The sequence below is a fragment of the Accipiter gentilis genome, chromosome 15 (genome assembly GCF_929443795.1).
Source record: "Accipiter gentilis chromosome 15, bAccGen1.1, whole genome shotgun sequence".
Lineage (NCBI taxonomy): Eukaryota > Metazoa > Chordata > Aves > Accipitriformes > Accipitridae > Astur > Astur gentilis.
The window spans coordinates 25,072,654-25,090,842 of record NC_064894.1 but is presented as its reverse complement, the minus strand read 5'-3'; the positions used below and the strand labels follow the sequence as shown (position 1 = coordinate 25,090,842).

At 37.2% G+C, this 18,189-nt stretch overlaps 1 protein-coding gene across 3 annotated transcripts in view; it reads right to left on the bottom strand.

The window, feature by feature from the left end:
• The window catches only part of REV3L (REV3 like, DNA directed polymerase zeta catalytic subunit), a 126,187-nt gene that overhangs the window by 21,069 nt on the left and 86,929 nt on the right, over positions 1 to 18,189 (bottom strand). For all 3 annotated transcript variants that reach the window (XM_049817863.1, XM_049817864.1, XM_049817865.1), the window contains exons 15-19: positions 17,637 to 17,719; positions 16,403 to 16,528; positions 14,629 to 14,821; positions 12,122 to 12,233; positions 2,648 to 2,763 (exon numbers count right to left, since the gene is read on the bottom strand). In XM_049817863.1, the coding sequence (XP_049673820.1) occupies positions 2,648 to 2,763; positions 12,122 to 12,233; positions 14,629 to 14,821; positions 16,403 to 16,528; positions 17,637 to 17,719 (630 nt within the window). The remainder of the gene's footprint in view (positions 1 to 2,647; positions 2,764 to 12,121; positions 12,234 to 14,628; positions 14,822 to 16,402; positions 16,529 to 17,636; positions 17,720 to 18,189) is intronic.

Here is an 18,189-nt window from a genome sequence, read left to right as displayed (position 1 = left end):
AAACATTTTAAGTGTTATGTATTCCAATTCTGGGTGTGCATCCATCTCCTGGCACAAGAACATCTGTATTATGAATACCAGTGCTGTGGAAATCATGCCTATGTCCTGCATGCCCACTCAAACTTTATGTCCAAAGATGTTAAGGACTACAACCCTAGTTTCCTTCACTAGAACTGAAGCCATGTTGTGTGGGACTTCATAGTTGTAGGGAAGAAATACTGCGAAATACATAGGGACATCACTATTAAGAACCATACAGTTCCCAGAGAAGTAACCTTTATCGAGAGCTTTGCTGATGTAAATGCTGATTCTGCATCATCTACAGTGCAGACATAGCTGTCCTGCAAGACGAGAGCTGTGTCTCAGCCTCTGAGAACAAAAGCAGAGACACATTAGTTACCTGTCCCAAACTGAAGAGATTGTTCAGCCATACTTCCACAGTAGAGGAGTGAACTTTCGTGATCTTTGGAGGTTTAAGAAACCTTTGACTGCAAGACTTGCCATTCCTCTTACCAAAGACATTGCAAATCTTGAGGTGTAAGGGGTCAGGAGTTTTTCTGAACATCCTTCAATACCTCTGAAGACTGTACCCAGAGGCATTATTATTGCAACCAGTGTATCATCTCAATTTGAGCCATCAAGGGAATTTAATAACAAGGTTCATGCAATCAGTAATTATTCCTGAAAAACAAAATTGAGACCTTTGTGCTGAAGAAGAAAACTTGTGATCTTTGATGGCCAATTCATATTTAAACTGTCATTTCCTGTTTTCATATATTAAGTATTTAAACGTATTAAGTATTAAGTATTTAAAAATTCACCAAGGTCCAGCTGCCAACAACTTTCAACTGAAGATGCAAATTTGTTCTTATGTTTTCTTGTCCCTGGGAGGTCCCTATAACTCAGACCTTTTCTAAACAGGTCACAGGTATCAAAAGCATCAGAAGATTTTGAAGGCATCAAGAGTGCACAAATATTCAAACCTCAAGGAAGGAGTATGTGAACATAGCTCTTCTAAAACATCATGTTCTCCTGGCCAGGCACACAGGATGCCAACATAAAAGATGCTATTGCTATGCTGGGTAAGCCCAAAGACGCAATGAGTACAGTATCGTGTTCTATCAAGTACCCAAAAGCAGATGCTTCAAGAACCGGGGAAGCAGCTACTGATAATCTCTCTAGAACTCTCCCAGCTTCTAAGTGTTTGCAGCTTCCTGGGCCAGACATTATTTTCACATATATAATAGTTCCCAATGGATATTTTTATTTATCTCCTCTGAAAGCAACATACGCTTTAAGCATTTGTACTACCTTGTGGCAAGGAACTCAACAGTTCAACAACCCAGGGGTGAAAAATGAACTCCTATTCTGTAGTTACCATTTGCTAGCTTCATTTGATGATTTCTGGTTCTTGCATTGGAAAAGACCAAGAACAGCCAATCCATATTTCCCTTTATGTCACTCAATATTTCACAGGTTTTTACCTTCCTTACCCAGTTTTCTCTTCTGGAATCCTAACTTACTAAATTACTAGACACATTTGGATTACCCTTCTCATCTTTACCAGTTCTCCTGTATCCATTTTGAGGGGGGAAAGCTTATGAAGAGGCTAGAACCACAGTATTTGAGGTGCAAGCACACTACAGATTTTGACATTTACATTCATTGTTCTGTATTTTCCTTGCTCCATAATTCCTAAGATTTCATTTACTTTTTCAACCATTACAGGGTAACAGGATCAAGTTTTTAATAGGACAATCACAGGCATGCACTTATTTCATGGCTATTTAGTTTCTGTATAGATCTTTGGCAAGAGCCCTGACAAAAGCAGCTTTTTCAAATTATTTTGATTTTAAAAATCCTATCTCCCTCATCCACATCTTCTTGATGACTGCAAAGAGCTACAACAAATTTTTGAGACAGTTTTTAATTTTACAAAGTCATCTTGACTCTTCTCAGGTGCAACACATTTATTTAGCTGTTCACTAACTGCATTCTTCAGAATGACAACATCTATTGATTGCCTAAGTTTAGACACTAAGCTTACCACTCTCCTGGAAAACTTTCCCCAGGTTTTCAAGAAAAAAACCGAAACAGGTCTTTTTCCGAATGTTGGAGGAAAGCATCAGCACTTGGCCAGTAAAACTTGCCCACCATACAAGAACGGCTATTGAAAGTAAGGATTTTATTACAGAGGTGCTGACCAAGATGAGTGCTGCTCAGGAGCATCTTTATGTCCTTGTATCCCAGCCAGATAAACGACAAATAATGATTCTGGTAGGTACCCTGAATGACATACATATGACTGAAGCCAAGGAGAAACCAGAGAAAGTTTGGTAGCAGAAGCACCTCCAAGAACTGAAAACTTAACACACACGACAACTGAAAATGAGTCTAGGTTCACGGATACAGGACACACCCAGAAGTGGAATACACAAGGAATTTAAAAATTCAGAAAACACTGAAAACCAGAATCTCATTGGTATTTAAAATTTTGTGTGTGTGTGATTATACCTATAACAACACAACAGCAACAACAAAAAAAGAGATCATCTGAAGAAATACTCTGTATCTATTTTTTTAATTTATTCATAGACTTCAACTTGTTTCTATTGGAACTGAACTGAAACCCTATACAATAACTTACCTGGCACACGAGAAATCATCTGGCATAAATCAACATTTAGTGCAGCAGCCCTCTGTAAGAGATAACCCCAGGAATGCATCTGGACTTCATAGCCTAACAAAATGTCTGGGTCATATCTAGAGAGGGGGGGAAAAAGGAGAATGAGCTTCATATTACTCAAGAAAATATTTTCCATGAACAGAGTATGAACAGGATTACATGCTAATCATGTTGATTTTAAAAAAGAGGCAGCCACAATGGGTTTGTTTGTATGAAAGCCGCATCTGGACTAGAAAACAATATTTAAAATACACAATATTTTAGGATTTTCAATAATTCAAATCTCAATAATTTTCAACTGAAAAATTTTTTAGAATGCTTTTTTTTAAACATACTTCTATTATTTCAGACTTTACAAATAAAGAACAAAACCTAGGTCTAACCAGGTTTTATCAATGGAATTGGTCTGTATCGAGCATAAGCTGAAACCTAGCTACCCACACAAGACAGATGTGCAATGAAATATAGTCCTGTCCTCAAACTTTGTTGAATAGCATTTGCTACTAGGCTACTTAAGTGTTTTGCAAATAATGATGCTTCATGTGTACTGCAGTGTACTTGTAATAATCAGAAGACACTTCTGGTCCTAAATGGTGACTCTTTATTGGAAAAGTTACAATTTGCAGTTGAGAGCTGTCAAAACTGAAACATGCAGAAAAGCAACTGTATCTACCAGCTCTATTTACATACCTCTTCCTTTAAGATAACCTTCTTTCTATAAGATACACAAGAAAAACTCATTTTATGCTGTATCTCATGCCAGCTGGAAAATTTGACTGGCTCAGGTATGACAATAAGAAAAGTCAGAACTGTCTTCTGACACAGTCACTGTCCATCTTCCAGTCAGGCTCAGAAAAGAGTTGACTAGACAGAAGGACAAACAAGGTGGCTTCAAAGTCAAAGCACAGGTAGGAATTAGCTTGGAGTCTGTTTCACCTACCTTTTGAGTAAGCACTATTATAACCAGTATGATCTGATGACTTGTTGAAGGGCCAAAGAATTCTTTTCTTTGGCTGGGCAGAAGGAGACCGGCCAAAGTAACATCAGAAATGTTACTTTTATAGCAAAAAAAAAAAAAAAAAAAAAAAAAAAAAGCTTCATGGGGAAGAGCAGCTGCTTCTTTTAACGCAGTTCTGTCAGGGGGTTTTGAGTTCCAGCAGGCAGCATTCAATACAACTGAATGACAAAGGGGCAGCTATCAGGAGGTAGAGGACCAGACGATAAGCTGAGGGTCCTGTATCACAGTCTGTGCCCAACCCCACAACAAGATGGAGGCTTGTAGACCTTAGTTTATGGGAGCAGTAGGCAGAGATCTTGGCTTACAAACAGGAACTCTGTACTTCTTGCACCCTTAAACGCATCAAAAAATGCAAACATTTCCTGACTGTTGGATATAGGAGAACACCCTTTCCCTGAATCCTAAGTTAAAGCTGCATCACAGATATTACAAATGAAGCTTCAGACTTTATTGTGAAAGTGTCTTCCTTGCTTGTACGTCCCAGCCAAAGGCAGATGACAACTCACTTTGAAATAACTAACTACTCTGAGAATAGCTCCAGAAAAGAGCTTCTCCACACTTCTGCCACAGACACTAACTTTTTGTGAAAAATAAAAGGAAAAGTGTTTGATATAATTCATTCTTACTCAGCACAGCTATCTCTTTATTACACTTTGGGCTTTTGCACCAGCCAGCGAAAGTTGCAAAAATCCCTTTTACCACCTACTTCTACCTGTGAAGGAATGGTTTTGATACCATTTTTGGCTAAAGCAGAAGAGTCTAAAGTTAAGTTTTTGACTTCTAGCAATCTAGAGAAAGTAAAAGATCTAGCATTTTGCATTTGGGGGGGTATTTTGCTATCTGCTGTTAATGTCAAGCAAATGATTCTTTGTTTTTGGAGATAGAAAATGATCATCAGGAGTGGAAGTAGTAAATTTACGTATTTTGGAAGCCTATTTTACCAGTGGTACAACCCCAAAGCTACTTGGAACAATTTATGGACTAATGAATGAAGCTAGCCTGCAGTTCCTTCCAGCAGTGGAATCAGTGTCAAAAAGAGTTATGACCACTTGCTGGCCCGCACAACATACAATGATTGCCAATTGAGGTGCCAAAATTATGAATAGCTCCATCTAAGCTTTGAAATAGAAAGGAATTATGTAATGGTTTATACAGTCATAGAATAAATGTTAAAAAAATTAACATATTTTCACATTAATTCTTGCAGCGACACTATCCTGGTCCTAGCATATTGCAAAACACTACTGATTATTTAAAATGAAGGAAGTAGTCATTTATGTTCATATTTGAAAACTGGTTTCACATAATTCAAAATGGAAAATACTTGTAGATTTTATGCAGGGCAAGACATTATGCAGATGGGTTCCATGATAGATGCAAACGTGAATGAGAAACTTGTGAAGAACTGCCTAAGTGGTACATAAAACAGTATTCATTATGCCAGGAATTTGCTTGCTCTTCTAAGCCTGTTCTGAACAGAAACAAACATACTGTTTAGAAGCAGCAAGTTGCCATAACTATATTAGCAGCTACCACCTGTGATGAAGGACAGTTGCTTTGGGTTCTTCCTTGGTCAAGTAGTGCATTACTTCTCTCACTTCCTACTTAACCAAATTTTAGTGGGCTGTTACATTACAACTGCAAATACTCCTATTTGCATTGCAACTGAATACAACATTTCGTCAATTATTGAGTTAATCTTCCTATTCTCTTTTAAGCTAATTAATAAAATGACCTCTGTAAACCATCTGTATATAAAACGCAAGAATTGTTTCTCTAGTATCCTTCAGATGGGAAGGTATTTTATAGGACAAGACATAAAACCACTTTAGTTTATCATGTTTTCAGATACATGCATTTTCTTACATAAACAAATTGTATCTAACTTAAGTATTACATATTTTTCCAACCTACATGTGAATTTACATAAAATTTTGTTAAATTTACCACCCAAAAGATTAAAAAAAAATAAATCAATGTGCTAGTTTTGAACTCAGTCTTGCTTGTACAGGCTATTAGGGATTGCCTGTAATGGCACATTACTGAGTCACAGGGTATTACTTTACAGTGCATTACTTACTCTGCTTTTCCTTCCCAACTAGCCACTGCACATTCATTAAGGGGAGGGCCTCATTTCAGCTAATTTTGGCATCTCAAGTTTTCTAAGCTGGTTTCTTTATTGTCATTGAAGACAAAAGGCCTCTTTGGGTGAACTATTCCTTATATTTCAGCCACCTGTTGCAGAACGAGATCCTATTCTTTGTTTAATGTACATGGTGATGAGGCTAGCTACTTAGACACTGACAATTAAGTATAGAAGTCTAAGTTTCAGTCAGATGATTCATACAAAGCTATCTACATGGAAAATCAAGGTAGAGTAGCTAGTAAATGATGAATTCAATCCCTACTGTAAATTCCCTGTAAACAGAGTCTCTTAGTCTCAGTTTCCCATATTTAAAACTTAGATCCAAATGGTATCCTTCTGAAAGCATAAAAACCAATAAACACGCTACCAGCAATTGAATTGCTCAGATACTGCAGTAAGTTACACATACATTTATTTTGTATGTATATCTGTATGCATTCACAATGTATATGCACAAAGGACTATAATTAGTATTAACAAATTTATGGATGCTTAGGTATTTCCTAAACTTCACAATCAAAATAAGTTTTGGTTAAGTGTATCCCTGAATTATCTTTGAAGGAAAAAACAAAGTAAGATTAAATTCAAGTATAACGCCTTTCTACTGAACAGCACTTGGGACCCCAAACTCCTGCACTGCAGTACACATAAGGTATACCTTATGCAACAGGTTGAACAGACCTATCAGATTTCTTGCACCTAACATAAGGGTCTGCTGTTTCTTGTTGTTTATTTCCTTGCTGATCAACTCCTTCTCAATTTATGCAGAAGTGCCCCCTCCTGCAGCCCAATCCCATGTACCACCAGCTGTACCAATGGATCAGTGTGTCATTTGTTGAGGCCCCCTGCGGTATTCTTTTTGCTGTTAAAAAAGAGATGCCTGGAGCTAAAAGAAGACGTTATTCCAAATGGGAAAACGAACAGGTAAACCCAAGGTTTAGCTGATGTAAGCTCGACAGAAGTCTGTCTCTGTCTCACGTTCTCTCTCCCCTTTTCATGTGGTATGACAAAGATGACAGGCTGTGAGCTAAGGAGAGGACAAGTTTCATATTTTTTCATCCTCCCTTCTCACAATTTTTACAGTATACTATCCAGCTGGTCTTCATCATCACGCTGTTTTATTAAAAGAAATTGTAATGAGACCAGCTTTTACACCTGCAAGAAACTAGTAAGTTGTAATACTGATATTTGAAAGCTGCTGGCTAGGACTAACACAACAGGAATAAGAGGTGTGCCTGCCAACATAGTGCTCTTTTGTTAAAAGGATGGGCACTGATACTGCTTTGCATGCTGTTGCCAGTCTCTCTGCAAAGATGAAAAGCAGCATTTATACTGGCAGGATTTAAAGACGACAGCATTAGCATTCAACTCATACATGCTGCAGAGAGAAGAAATGTGATTATTTTCCTTTCTAGCTAAGTCATATGGGCTGTTATGCCATCTTTTCCTCTTTCTCATTTGATAATTTCGTGAATGAACACTGAAGCCCTCAGTTATGCCTTTCCTTCTATTATGTGTCTGGTTTTCCTCACTGCTAATTTTCTTCCAGCTAAAATTAAGAGAAAAAGGGGGAAAAAAAATTTAGGCCAGACCCACAATACAGACAAAAGCAGTAATTGTGCATGGCAGCAGAATACTTGGTGACTCAAATACATAACTGAAATATCTGAAAACATTTTGCCAGTTTGCTTTGGACAATAAAAATCCATAAAGTTGATACAGGACATTAAGTAGAGATTTCTACAGGAAAATGCCACAGAAGATGATACTAGCCTGGGAAAAGAATGTTACATTAACACATCTCGATTTTAAAAAGAAAATGTTGCTAGAGCATTTGCAGAAGAACAAATATAATGCATTGTATCCAATACAAAAAATTGATTAGCATCATACTTTACAAGAAAAACATTATACAAAATATTTAAATGTTAAGTATTAACAACTACTTAATTTACAAATGTTTTATCCCCAAAATCTTTAAGAAAAATCTTGCAACTTTATATATTCTGGTTTTGTACTTTTATCAGAAACTACTTCCATTGGGACAAAGACCTGTGTGTGGCTGCTGAGTCTCAAGTAGCAGTGAATCTACTACTTTTTTTCAAGCCTGTCCTGTTTCCACATCCTCTGTGTGTCATACAGATGGGGACTGTGCATTCACACATGAATTCCCCAAATTTTCCTCCTCTCATTCCTGCAGGACCAGCCCTTTTCTGCTATCTGGTATCTGCATTTACAGAAGAGTGGCACAATTTGCCTTAAAAGTGTAGGAGAGGCCCAGACTTTTAATTTCTCTTTCATGGGAATCCACTGCTCCATCAGGCTTGGACATCTCTAGTTTTCCTGTAAATCTCCAAGACAAATATTCTTGTAGTGTTCCCTTCCTCCTCCTCCTTAAACAGCCAGCTTTCCTGTGTTTTGTACTGACTGGTTTATGGAATTTATGTGAATGTGTTTATTCTTTTTACTGCCTTTAGGTTCAGACAGAGAGGTGGTTCTGTTTTACTTTTTCAAGCAGACAGTATCTTCCAATTTTTCTCCCAACTCATTGCAGCTGACACCTTATGATAGAGAAGGTCTATTCAAGAAGGCTGTTCAGGCAGCGTGACAGAATCCTTTAGGACAGGCTTCGTTTCAAGAAAAAAATAATAATTATTTCCCCTACAACAACTCTAAAGAGCCTACAACTTGGCTCTCTGTGCTTGCAGATCATCCACACTGGCTGCACAGGATGGGAAGGAGGTTCTTTCTCAGCTGCTTTATGCCAGTTTTGAGCTGAAGTCCTATTTTTTTGTTTAGAGCCAGAGGACAGCTTACCAAAGAAGGGAAAACTGGACCTACGTAGGTGAAGCTTCCTCTCAAACTCTAGGACGGTTGTCACAGTACCAAGAACCACTTTAATTATGCTTTTCTTTGTTGCAAATCCATGTTGTTTATTCTTCCCTGCCTTCTCCAATCTCACCTCTATGGCTCTTCCTTTCAAACTGTTTCCTGCCTCTCAACCCTCAAGCAGGTCAGTATTTCAATACCTTGTAGAATTCAAGAGAATTCTCAAATTCCCTTTACAACGATGTGCATTCTTTTAGCTGTCTCTGCATAGATTTCAGTACTCACACTCATAAGTACTCCCATTTCACAGCTGAATCACACTCAGTAATAATTTCCCAGAAATAAAGGTGCCTATTCCCCTCAATATTTGGACAAATCTGCTAGTTTTCAGCATAGACAAAATCATAGATCACAATTCCAGAGAAACAACCAGGTCTTCTTCTGGTCTACAGACCTCAAGATGACTTATTTTCATTTGCCAACTACCCTGAGTTAATCAGAGACGACATCTACTAATTTCACAGAAGAACATTTAACCTGGTATTAATGGATGTCTAGGTGGAAACACACGTTAATCTTACTGTGGTCATTCAGATCTAGCACACGCTGAACAACTTCACAGTGAAGGTAAAACTGAATCCAACTTCAGCTCACCAATTCCAGTGAGCTTTCTGGAGCAATACTCATCTTCAGTGAACATGTAACAGAGGAACTTTAGCTCTGCTATAAAAAGTTAGATTTGGGAAACACTATTCAGTGACAAAAGGCTAGTGGTGCAGCCCAAGAATAAAACACCAGCAAGCATTGAAACCTCACTAATTTATTACTCTGCTTCAGCATCTGTGTCCCTCAATATCAGCCAGCATGTTATAAAGACTATTTGCGTAGATATTCCGGGTCATTTCTTCAAATACAAAATGCTTGCGGATCTCTGATAGAAGAAGAGACTGATGAACTAAGAGTATTGAAGGAAGTGATACATCTCCCAGAAATCACCTTTCTCTCATCTGTGTGCTAGGACAGTGGTCAAGAATTCTCTACTGTGCTCTTCTGGAGTTTATATCTATTGACAAGAAGTGACAGAATCAACCATTTCTTATTTTCAATAACCAGAATGGAATAGAAACAAAAGGCCTAAACAGAAGGCTTGAACTTGAAACAAATGAGTATGTTCCACAATTTCACACATATGAAATAAGAGCAAGAATTAGGCCAACTACTAAGAGAATAACTAGAGAACAAGAATTCTTCAATTGGACTGCACAAGACAATTCCTCCCTCAGGTGAGGTACCCTCTGTTCAGTGCACCAGCAAGTTGATAAAGTTTGTTCCTAGTATTGACAATTCAATCTATCAATTGAATAGATATTCTGTCGTTCACTGTGCCAGGAATCTGGAATTTCACTCTTCGACACTTCCCTGCAACAGCCAAAGAGGCCAAGAACATGAACGAAAAGCAAGCTGCAGTCACGCTGGGAATGCTATTTGGTCACAAGAACCTACTATCCTCTAGCCTGATGCATACATCAGTATATAAGATACTGATATGGCTCTCTGCTGATAAATTAAGGTGATTTTGAGTTTTGCTCCATGAACCCCAAGTGGTAATGCTTCTTAAACACGTCCTGATTGTTTTCTTTCTCTAACCTATCAAACCTACTATTAAGTGCACCTACCAGAACAATTAGAGTACCTAGCTTGTGCTGGAAAAAATAACACTAAAAACAGCAACAGAAGATTGTTTAAAAAAAATAATTCCTGATGCTGAAAGTTTTCATTAAAGCTGCTTGCTTGTTCATTTCCTATTGAGGAAGATTTTTGCAGTCCACTACTTCTTAATCAAGTAGTTTTACCGTACTTTTTCCTTCAGTTAAAGCTACTCTGGACCTAGACACTTGTTTTGTGCTTAAGAAATACAAAACATTTACTCCAGCAAAATTTTTTATTCTCTTTTGCCTAGGCTACAGAAAATAAAGGGAGAAAAGAGCAGCCATCCAGATGTAGTCCAAATTTTAAAAACACATTTGTTGAGAGTTGAGCAGAAGTCTGATTCCTTAGGCGATATTGCATAGAGCGGGGAGGGAAGTAGACTAAGACGATGACAGCAGTCTGCCTCTCCACTAATAGATCAAATCTTTTATCTTCTAGGAACACAAGTTAACTAACTCAATCTTTGAAGATAAAGTTGTTGCATCAAAAAGGCATGCTAGCACAGTGTTGAAAGAGAAGATCTCTTAAGAAGAGATTTCTCAGTCAGCAACCTGGTGATTGGTACATTCCATCGTGAAGTACTACAAAAATGGCATGCTTTTTTTCATTCCATAATGCCTTCAACATGTACGGATGTAGACTTCTTCTGTTCTTCAGTGATAAATATGTAGTCTAACTGCTGAGTTCTCTCTGCCATACTCTTTATGTACTGTCACTTTTTAAACTTCCACACAGCTGGTGGAGATTTCTTCATTTATTGGCAGCTTCTCATTCTCAGTAATATTCCTAAGTTTGATGGAGCACTAGATTTCCAAGAAAGAGAAAAATAAAATTATGTTCCTTACCTGAATTTTGTCTTCTCTGAACAGGGATCTGCTGCTCTGTCAGGACCCACCCTGTGTTGGTTGCATTCAGCAACTCTTTTTGTATTCTGGCTTCATGGGGTTGGTCAATGTCTTTCTCATCAGAGGTTTTCTGGTTGGAGAGAGAAAGAATTGCAAATGTACTCTGCCTAGTACACATTTTCCTCTTGTGCCTCTATTCCAGCAGGGTGACTCATAGTTTAAATCTGTTTATTTTTCCTTGCAATTTTACAGCTTTGCACCTCTGACAGTAGGACCTGGAGAGACGTCTGTGGTTCCACCCACTCGCCAGCCGAGAAGGCTACCAAACAGACTTCCCAGCCTTGGTGGAGATGGGGAAAACCAGCAGTTTTCCAAGTCTGATGGAGCAGGGGATTTCCATTCAGAGAAGACAAAAATTAATGAAGGAAACTGATTTTTCAACTACTGGTTATTTTAATCTGTCCATAGCAGTTTCAGTACCATGTAGGTTTTTTTCTGTCTTGCCTCAAAGTCCCTAGAAGAATTCTTCCCATCTGAGGCGTTTTCTATAGCTCTCAGCACTGTTAATATCTATTCTGAGAGTTTCAGAGATGTGTAATGAATTTTGGGATTAACAGGAAAGGTTGTACATTAAAGAAGATTACTTATATGGCTGATTATTTTCAAGACTCAGCTGCTTAAGAGGATCTGAATGTTCTTGCTGTCAGAGAAAAAGAAAAGCAAAAAGTATTTTTATTCGAAAGACCACCATGCTTGTCCACTCTAGAAATAAGCCTTTGAGGGAAACAACAACAAAAATCAGTATTTGAGAGACTGGCAAGGGCTGAAGGAACTAAAACTGCTGTACCAAGCCTGAAAAATAAAAGCAGAACGTACAGATATGCTACCTTTTTACAATATTCACTACTTCCTGGAAAAGAGTTCTTTCATCAGTAGCGTAACTGACTTCTAGTCCTGTAACTCCAGATCTTGTAAGCAAGGGGGCTTGGTCTCTGCTCCCTAGAAAATAAAGTAAAAAAAATCATTACAATTTAGAAGGAATTCCACGACTTCAGTCAACAATATTGCATTAGAATAAAACATACAACTGAAGAGAAGTATGGAACACAACCTTTTTTCTTTAACACTAATTATTATCATAATTATTTCCATGGACTTATTTTATTCCTCTTGGGTGGAAAAGTCTGTTCTTTTCACTTTGTAAAATTCTACCATAGTAGTAATCTAGCACAAATTGTCAGATATAAATAAATTTGATTCAAGAGAAATTTCACCATTTTGCATGTACAAGAGTCTAGCTATTAGAAAATTATTTTTGAATAAGAAATATTAAAGGACCATATGACAGCTCACACTGTTTTCATGCAAAATATCAATTTTAATTGCTAGCTTAGAGTAGTGCAAAATGCTTTGAAGAATAAAAATGTTACATAACATAGTATAGCTCTTTTTTCAGTATGCTTCTTAAAAAACACTGCTTAGTTACTAATAGAAATGGAAAAACATGAGCAACTGCTCACTTAGTGCGCATTAAGAGTGTCTACATTGATAATGTGCGAATAATAGCTAAATTCATATGCATGCAGGAACTCAGCATTTGCCTTCCATATAAAAAACTTCTTTAAATGAATAATATGCAACACACACTCTGTCTTTTTATTTTCTCTATACAACAGATAGTTGCATCTCTGATTAAGGCAACAATCTGGAGTTTTTAAAAGGCATTCTACTTTGACACATTCTTGAGAATTAAAAGAAGTGCGCTTTCAGAAATAAATGTTAAAATGATTACCATAACTTACAAAGCAATAATAATACAAAAAGGGGAAAAAAAAGGTGTGTCTCAATGTCAAGTCACTCCACATGGAACTCAAAGTTCTAACCAAGAAAATATTGACAGCACACACCAATTAAAGCAAGGAATGTCACAATAACATTTAAACACATCATTTTATTTCACTAACAAAAATAGAACAGAACTCTTGTTTTTTTCAAAATATTATTGGACTTCTTTACAGAGAGCTTTTTCCTGGTAATTTATCAGTGGCATATACCTAGGGAGCCATAGTGGCTATACTGTGGAAAGTCTCAGTTAGTAAGGTAATGGAGATAATTTTTTTTAAAGATAGTAACAAGCATATAATACCAGAATAAACTTCACTGACAATAATAAGAACTTAGCTTAACATGATATAATATCTACAATACTTTGAAAAATAAACTGGTAAAAGAAGGAGCTGTTGCCTTAAAGCTAAATTTATTTTTGGTAGGTTTTTGTCCACACTTAAATTTTAGACAGTATTTTGTGGTTTAATACACATTCACAATGCCAAAGAAACCTGAAAGAAAGAGGACTTGTTTTGTTCATTTTGTTTTGTTTTTGTATTTTTTACTAGCCTAAACCAGTGGTACTCAACCTTTAACAGCTGGAGAGCCACTTCTTTATTAAATGGAGTTGTAGAGCACCATAAAAATCAAGTATCCACAGTGTGATTTTTTCTCCATCATGACACTTCAATGTGTGATGATGCTGCCTCAACATCATCACATATTGATACATCACGACATGACACATCAGAATCCTCTCTCCCAGCAGCGTTCTGTCTTCAACCCCTTTTGGCTGCTAGGAAGGAGTGGGGTGGAGGGGTGGAAGGGGCAAAAGGGCAAGTTTTTCCCCATTCTGCCCCACGGCTGCTGGGTGGGAGGTGATCTCTACTCTTACCTGTGGGGGGATCCCAGCAGCTCCTTTTCTTTCCCCCTATGGGAGGGGGAACTTCAGCGACTCCCACACTGCTGGTCCATTTGCTCAGTGCTCCCCGCGCTGCCTGATAGAGTGGAGCGCCGATCAGATGCCTACATTGCGAGAGCCGCCTGTAGGGCCATGAAGAGCCACATCCGGCTCTAGAGCCACAGGTTGAGTATCACTGGTCTAAACAAAGCCAAAAAGGTACAATAGAATAAGGGCCCCTGTTTAGATCCTAACAGGATCAGATAAAACCACAAAAATAACCCTTAAGTAAAATATAAAACATACTGTCTTGCTTTTAACATTTTCTATTTGTAGCTATCCAGCAACTTGAGTAGGAAACTAAAGGCAGGTTTTCCTCTTTATACTTTTAGAACACTGCAGGAGCTTGTCCACAAGTATGCAAACATAGATATTTTGCATGTGTCTAGTTATTTGTGGTTTACAGCCCATGCAATAGTTCTTTGGAAGATATAAGCAGGAAAACTCTCTCCATGTTTAATATGGCCATTCATCCAACAGTCAACAAGACAAAATTAAATGAGCTAAATAGTAATATAGATACTCGATTATATTTTGCTTGCTACTGTTTGATTACTACAAAATAAGCATTTTTGTAAAATATGTTAAGAAAAAAGAAATAGGAACCTTGGCTTGAGAGTGTCCTGTCTCTATCAATCACTATAGCACCAGTGATTTCTTTTTTATCAGTATTTGGCAGAGTTGTGTCTGATGAGATGCAATAGAATAAAGCACAGATCGGATCAAACTCTGGGTCTGGTTCCAAATCTCGTCTGGTTCGAGCATGTAACTCCATACTGATGAGGGTAAGGTGTTGGACCTACCAACAAATAAATACAATAAATTAGTACGTTTTGGAGCTCTATTAAAAAATATAAGAGAAAATTATTAGTGAAAATTAGTGCATTGCAGATATTTCTATGGTCATATTATGTTGTAACTAAGAGGTCACACCTGAAAATTAATAGAATTGATTAAACATGCATCTCTCGATCTCATTTTTTTGCAAAAAGCATTATCCTAAAAAAAAAAAAAAAAGATTAATCACTTAATACATTTTTAATACTCGATTATTAAAATTCAATATTTGCTTCTGAGTACTATCTTCTACCAAAAGCAGAAAATACAAACAAACAGAAATGTTCAACTTCAATAATTGTAAATTCCTGTAATATTTTCAAACAGCTTTGCATACTGAGCTGAATTAAGTTTCCAGACTGATCGAGAACAAAGAATCTCTGTTGGTCTTTATTTTCCTTTCCCTCCTTCACCCAAGATGTGCAAACAAGCATGAAGACTAAGTCACTTACAGGAAGATATGGAGAGTACCTGACTTTCCCTTCACTTGCATTAATGAACTTCTGCATCATGTTGCTACAGCTTTTTGCAGAATGGTTTGCATTAAGAAAATGCTAATCCCTATATATTGTACAGTTTTGACTATAATAAATACTGTAGCATTTAATACTGTTTCAACACTATGTTGTTGCTGTCATCTTGCATAATACAGTTGATAATGTGGACTAATGGGCAAGTTGGAGGGATTACAAGGGAGAAGTTACAGATATTTATGATTATGTAAGTTGCCCTGAGGGCAGCCTTGATTTCCTCTAGGTTTGCATCCTGAATCACTACAGCCATCACTGAAATGAAATTTTACTATCAAGCTCTATCTCCATTTCCTGCAAAATCATCAGTTTCTTGTGGCTTCTCCTACGTCATCTACTCAGCACATAAAACAACTATCTCCCCATCTCATCTGTAAATTGGTCAACAGCTAATTCCAAGCCATAGATGTGGTGACTGTCTGGGAGCGCATAGATGCTGGCTGGCCAGTTAGCAACCAAACACAGCAGTACTGCATTCACATTGCATCCCTTTCTCCAGCACCAATTTTGATCTCTCTTCCCAGAGCAACCACTGATCTACATATAATATGTAGAGACACCTTTGAGACATGTACCATTTTGTTAAATGTGGTAGGAATTGGCTAACAGGTTGAGAAGGTAACATGCAGAGATACTGGGAGGGCCTGACTGAATGATGCCAGATGCCTTGTTTCTTAAGGAAACTATTCATGAAAGTCATGGTCAACTAGTTTTTCCAGTAATGTTTTTATACAAAACTATTTTTCCTTCTGATCTTTGCCTGATTTTTATTTTTTTAAAGAAAGGTTTACCAAGTTCTCAAGAAAAAATACTGTGAAGTTTATTTCAATACTATTAAATAAAGGCACTCGGAGAACAAGCTGAAACTAGTAGAGCAACTACTTAAAGCTGCAGATATCACACACTGATTAATTTTAAGTCAGGCAGGGACCAAGGAGGAAAAGATTTTTAAATTCTGCCATTATAAAACTGGTCTGATAAACTATCATTTTATAAAATAACATGTATGTTACCTCATGTAAAGATTTTGCTTCCTGCAGGTTTTCCACACTGACTTTAAACCCATAAGTGTTATTTAAAGATGGTCCTTCAATCTGAGAAGTCTCTTTCTTTGGAACGCCAAGGGCAGCAAACTGATTCTTGTTGGGGGGGAGGGGAGAAAAAAAAAGCACAGTATAATATTCAAAAAATTACAGGTTGCTAATTCATATGCAATATTAAATACAAATTTATCAATGAAAATGCAAATACTACACTATAATTAGTAAAATAAAAAGGCTTTCACTATCTTCTCATGTCATTTTTCAACAGGGAAACAACAGTTGTATCTTTCTGCCTTTTAGGAATGATTTTAATGAAACCTCATAGTAAAGCAGAAGGCAGTTTGAAATACTTGGGGAAAAAAAAACCCAACCAAAAAAACCAACCAACCAACACAACTTCCCCCCCCTCCCCCCCCGGCTTTCTTAAAAGCCTGTGGACAGGAGAACCAGCAAATCTCTATTGTCTCTTGAGCAACAACTCATAAAACCCCTCTGTTTCGGTCACCACTTCTTAAGGCACTGAATTAAGGGTACACTTAAGTACCCACCTAAACTGGGTGAATACCAGTATGTTGAAAACACAAGAAAAGACTATTGGGTCATTCTGGTAATGTACCTAGCCTACCGTTCTTTTTCCAACATGGGGAGCAGAAATACTGTTTAGGGAAAACATGTGAGTCTGATCACTGTATGCAATCCCTTCCCGTTCTACTCCGTCAATATACCAGTGCTATTCGCTGCCTATGTTGTTTTCAGAAAATGCTTACAACATTATCTGAATATTAATACACACACAGACACATAAATATACACATCTCTCTGTGTGTGTACATACACGCACACACACACAAATATAAAAGGGAAATCATAATACAACTTAAAAAGGATGTTGTAACTAAAAGAGCAAAACAACATCCTTACATGGTCTCTTCAGTGTTTCACTAGCATCTCACAACCCTAAAACACAGAACATACTCTCAGTAGCCAACTTCCCCCCACTTCCACCCCCCACCTGCAAATTAAACTGATTTCTTCATCCTAACTTTGAGTGTGCACTGATTCTACAGCAATTGCACCCTACCATTTTAAATGTACTTTCAAGATCTTAACAGCAAAAGAAAAAATACAACACAGGAGAACGAGAATGGAAATGTGTATGTGTGGCGTAATAAAAATACACCTGTACATAAAAATCTTAATTTACCTTCATTTGTGTGGTTAGAAGTACTCTTCGAAGACCATCAGTATTATTTCCCCTCTTGTGGCTCAGTTTTTGGGCTTTTGGTTCTGTAAACAAACATGAGTGCAAAACTGCTTAGCCTCAATAATATTGTCTAGACATTAAATACCATGCTAGAAACAACCAGAGGCATTTAGTTAACATTATAAACAAATATATATATAAACAAAAGTAACTTTATTCTCTATCCAATCCAAAGCAACTTTTACAATTTGGTATTTATGGACGTACAGGAACATATAGTACAAGGCCAGTAAACTACCAAACCTCACATGATTATCAACTTGAACATTGCAATGTTATTCACACTCTACATTGAGATCATGTTCTGAAAAATACAAGCAATATAACCAACAAGATTTCAAAATCCCCAAAATAAGCTATACCTTTAAGTCTTTAACCAGCACTTCAGAGTTCAGATACTAGAGATCATCAGGAAGCAAAAGGGTGTTCTGCTTCTAGACTTTTTTCGTAATTCAATAGTTATTTTAACAATAATGCACAGGTCTTTTCCTTT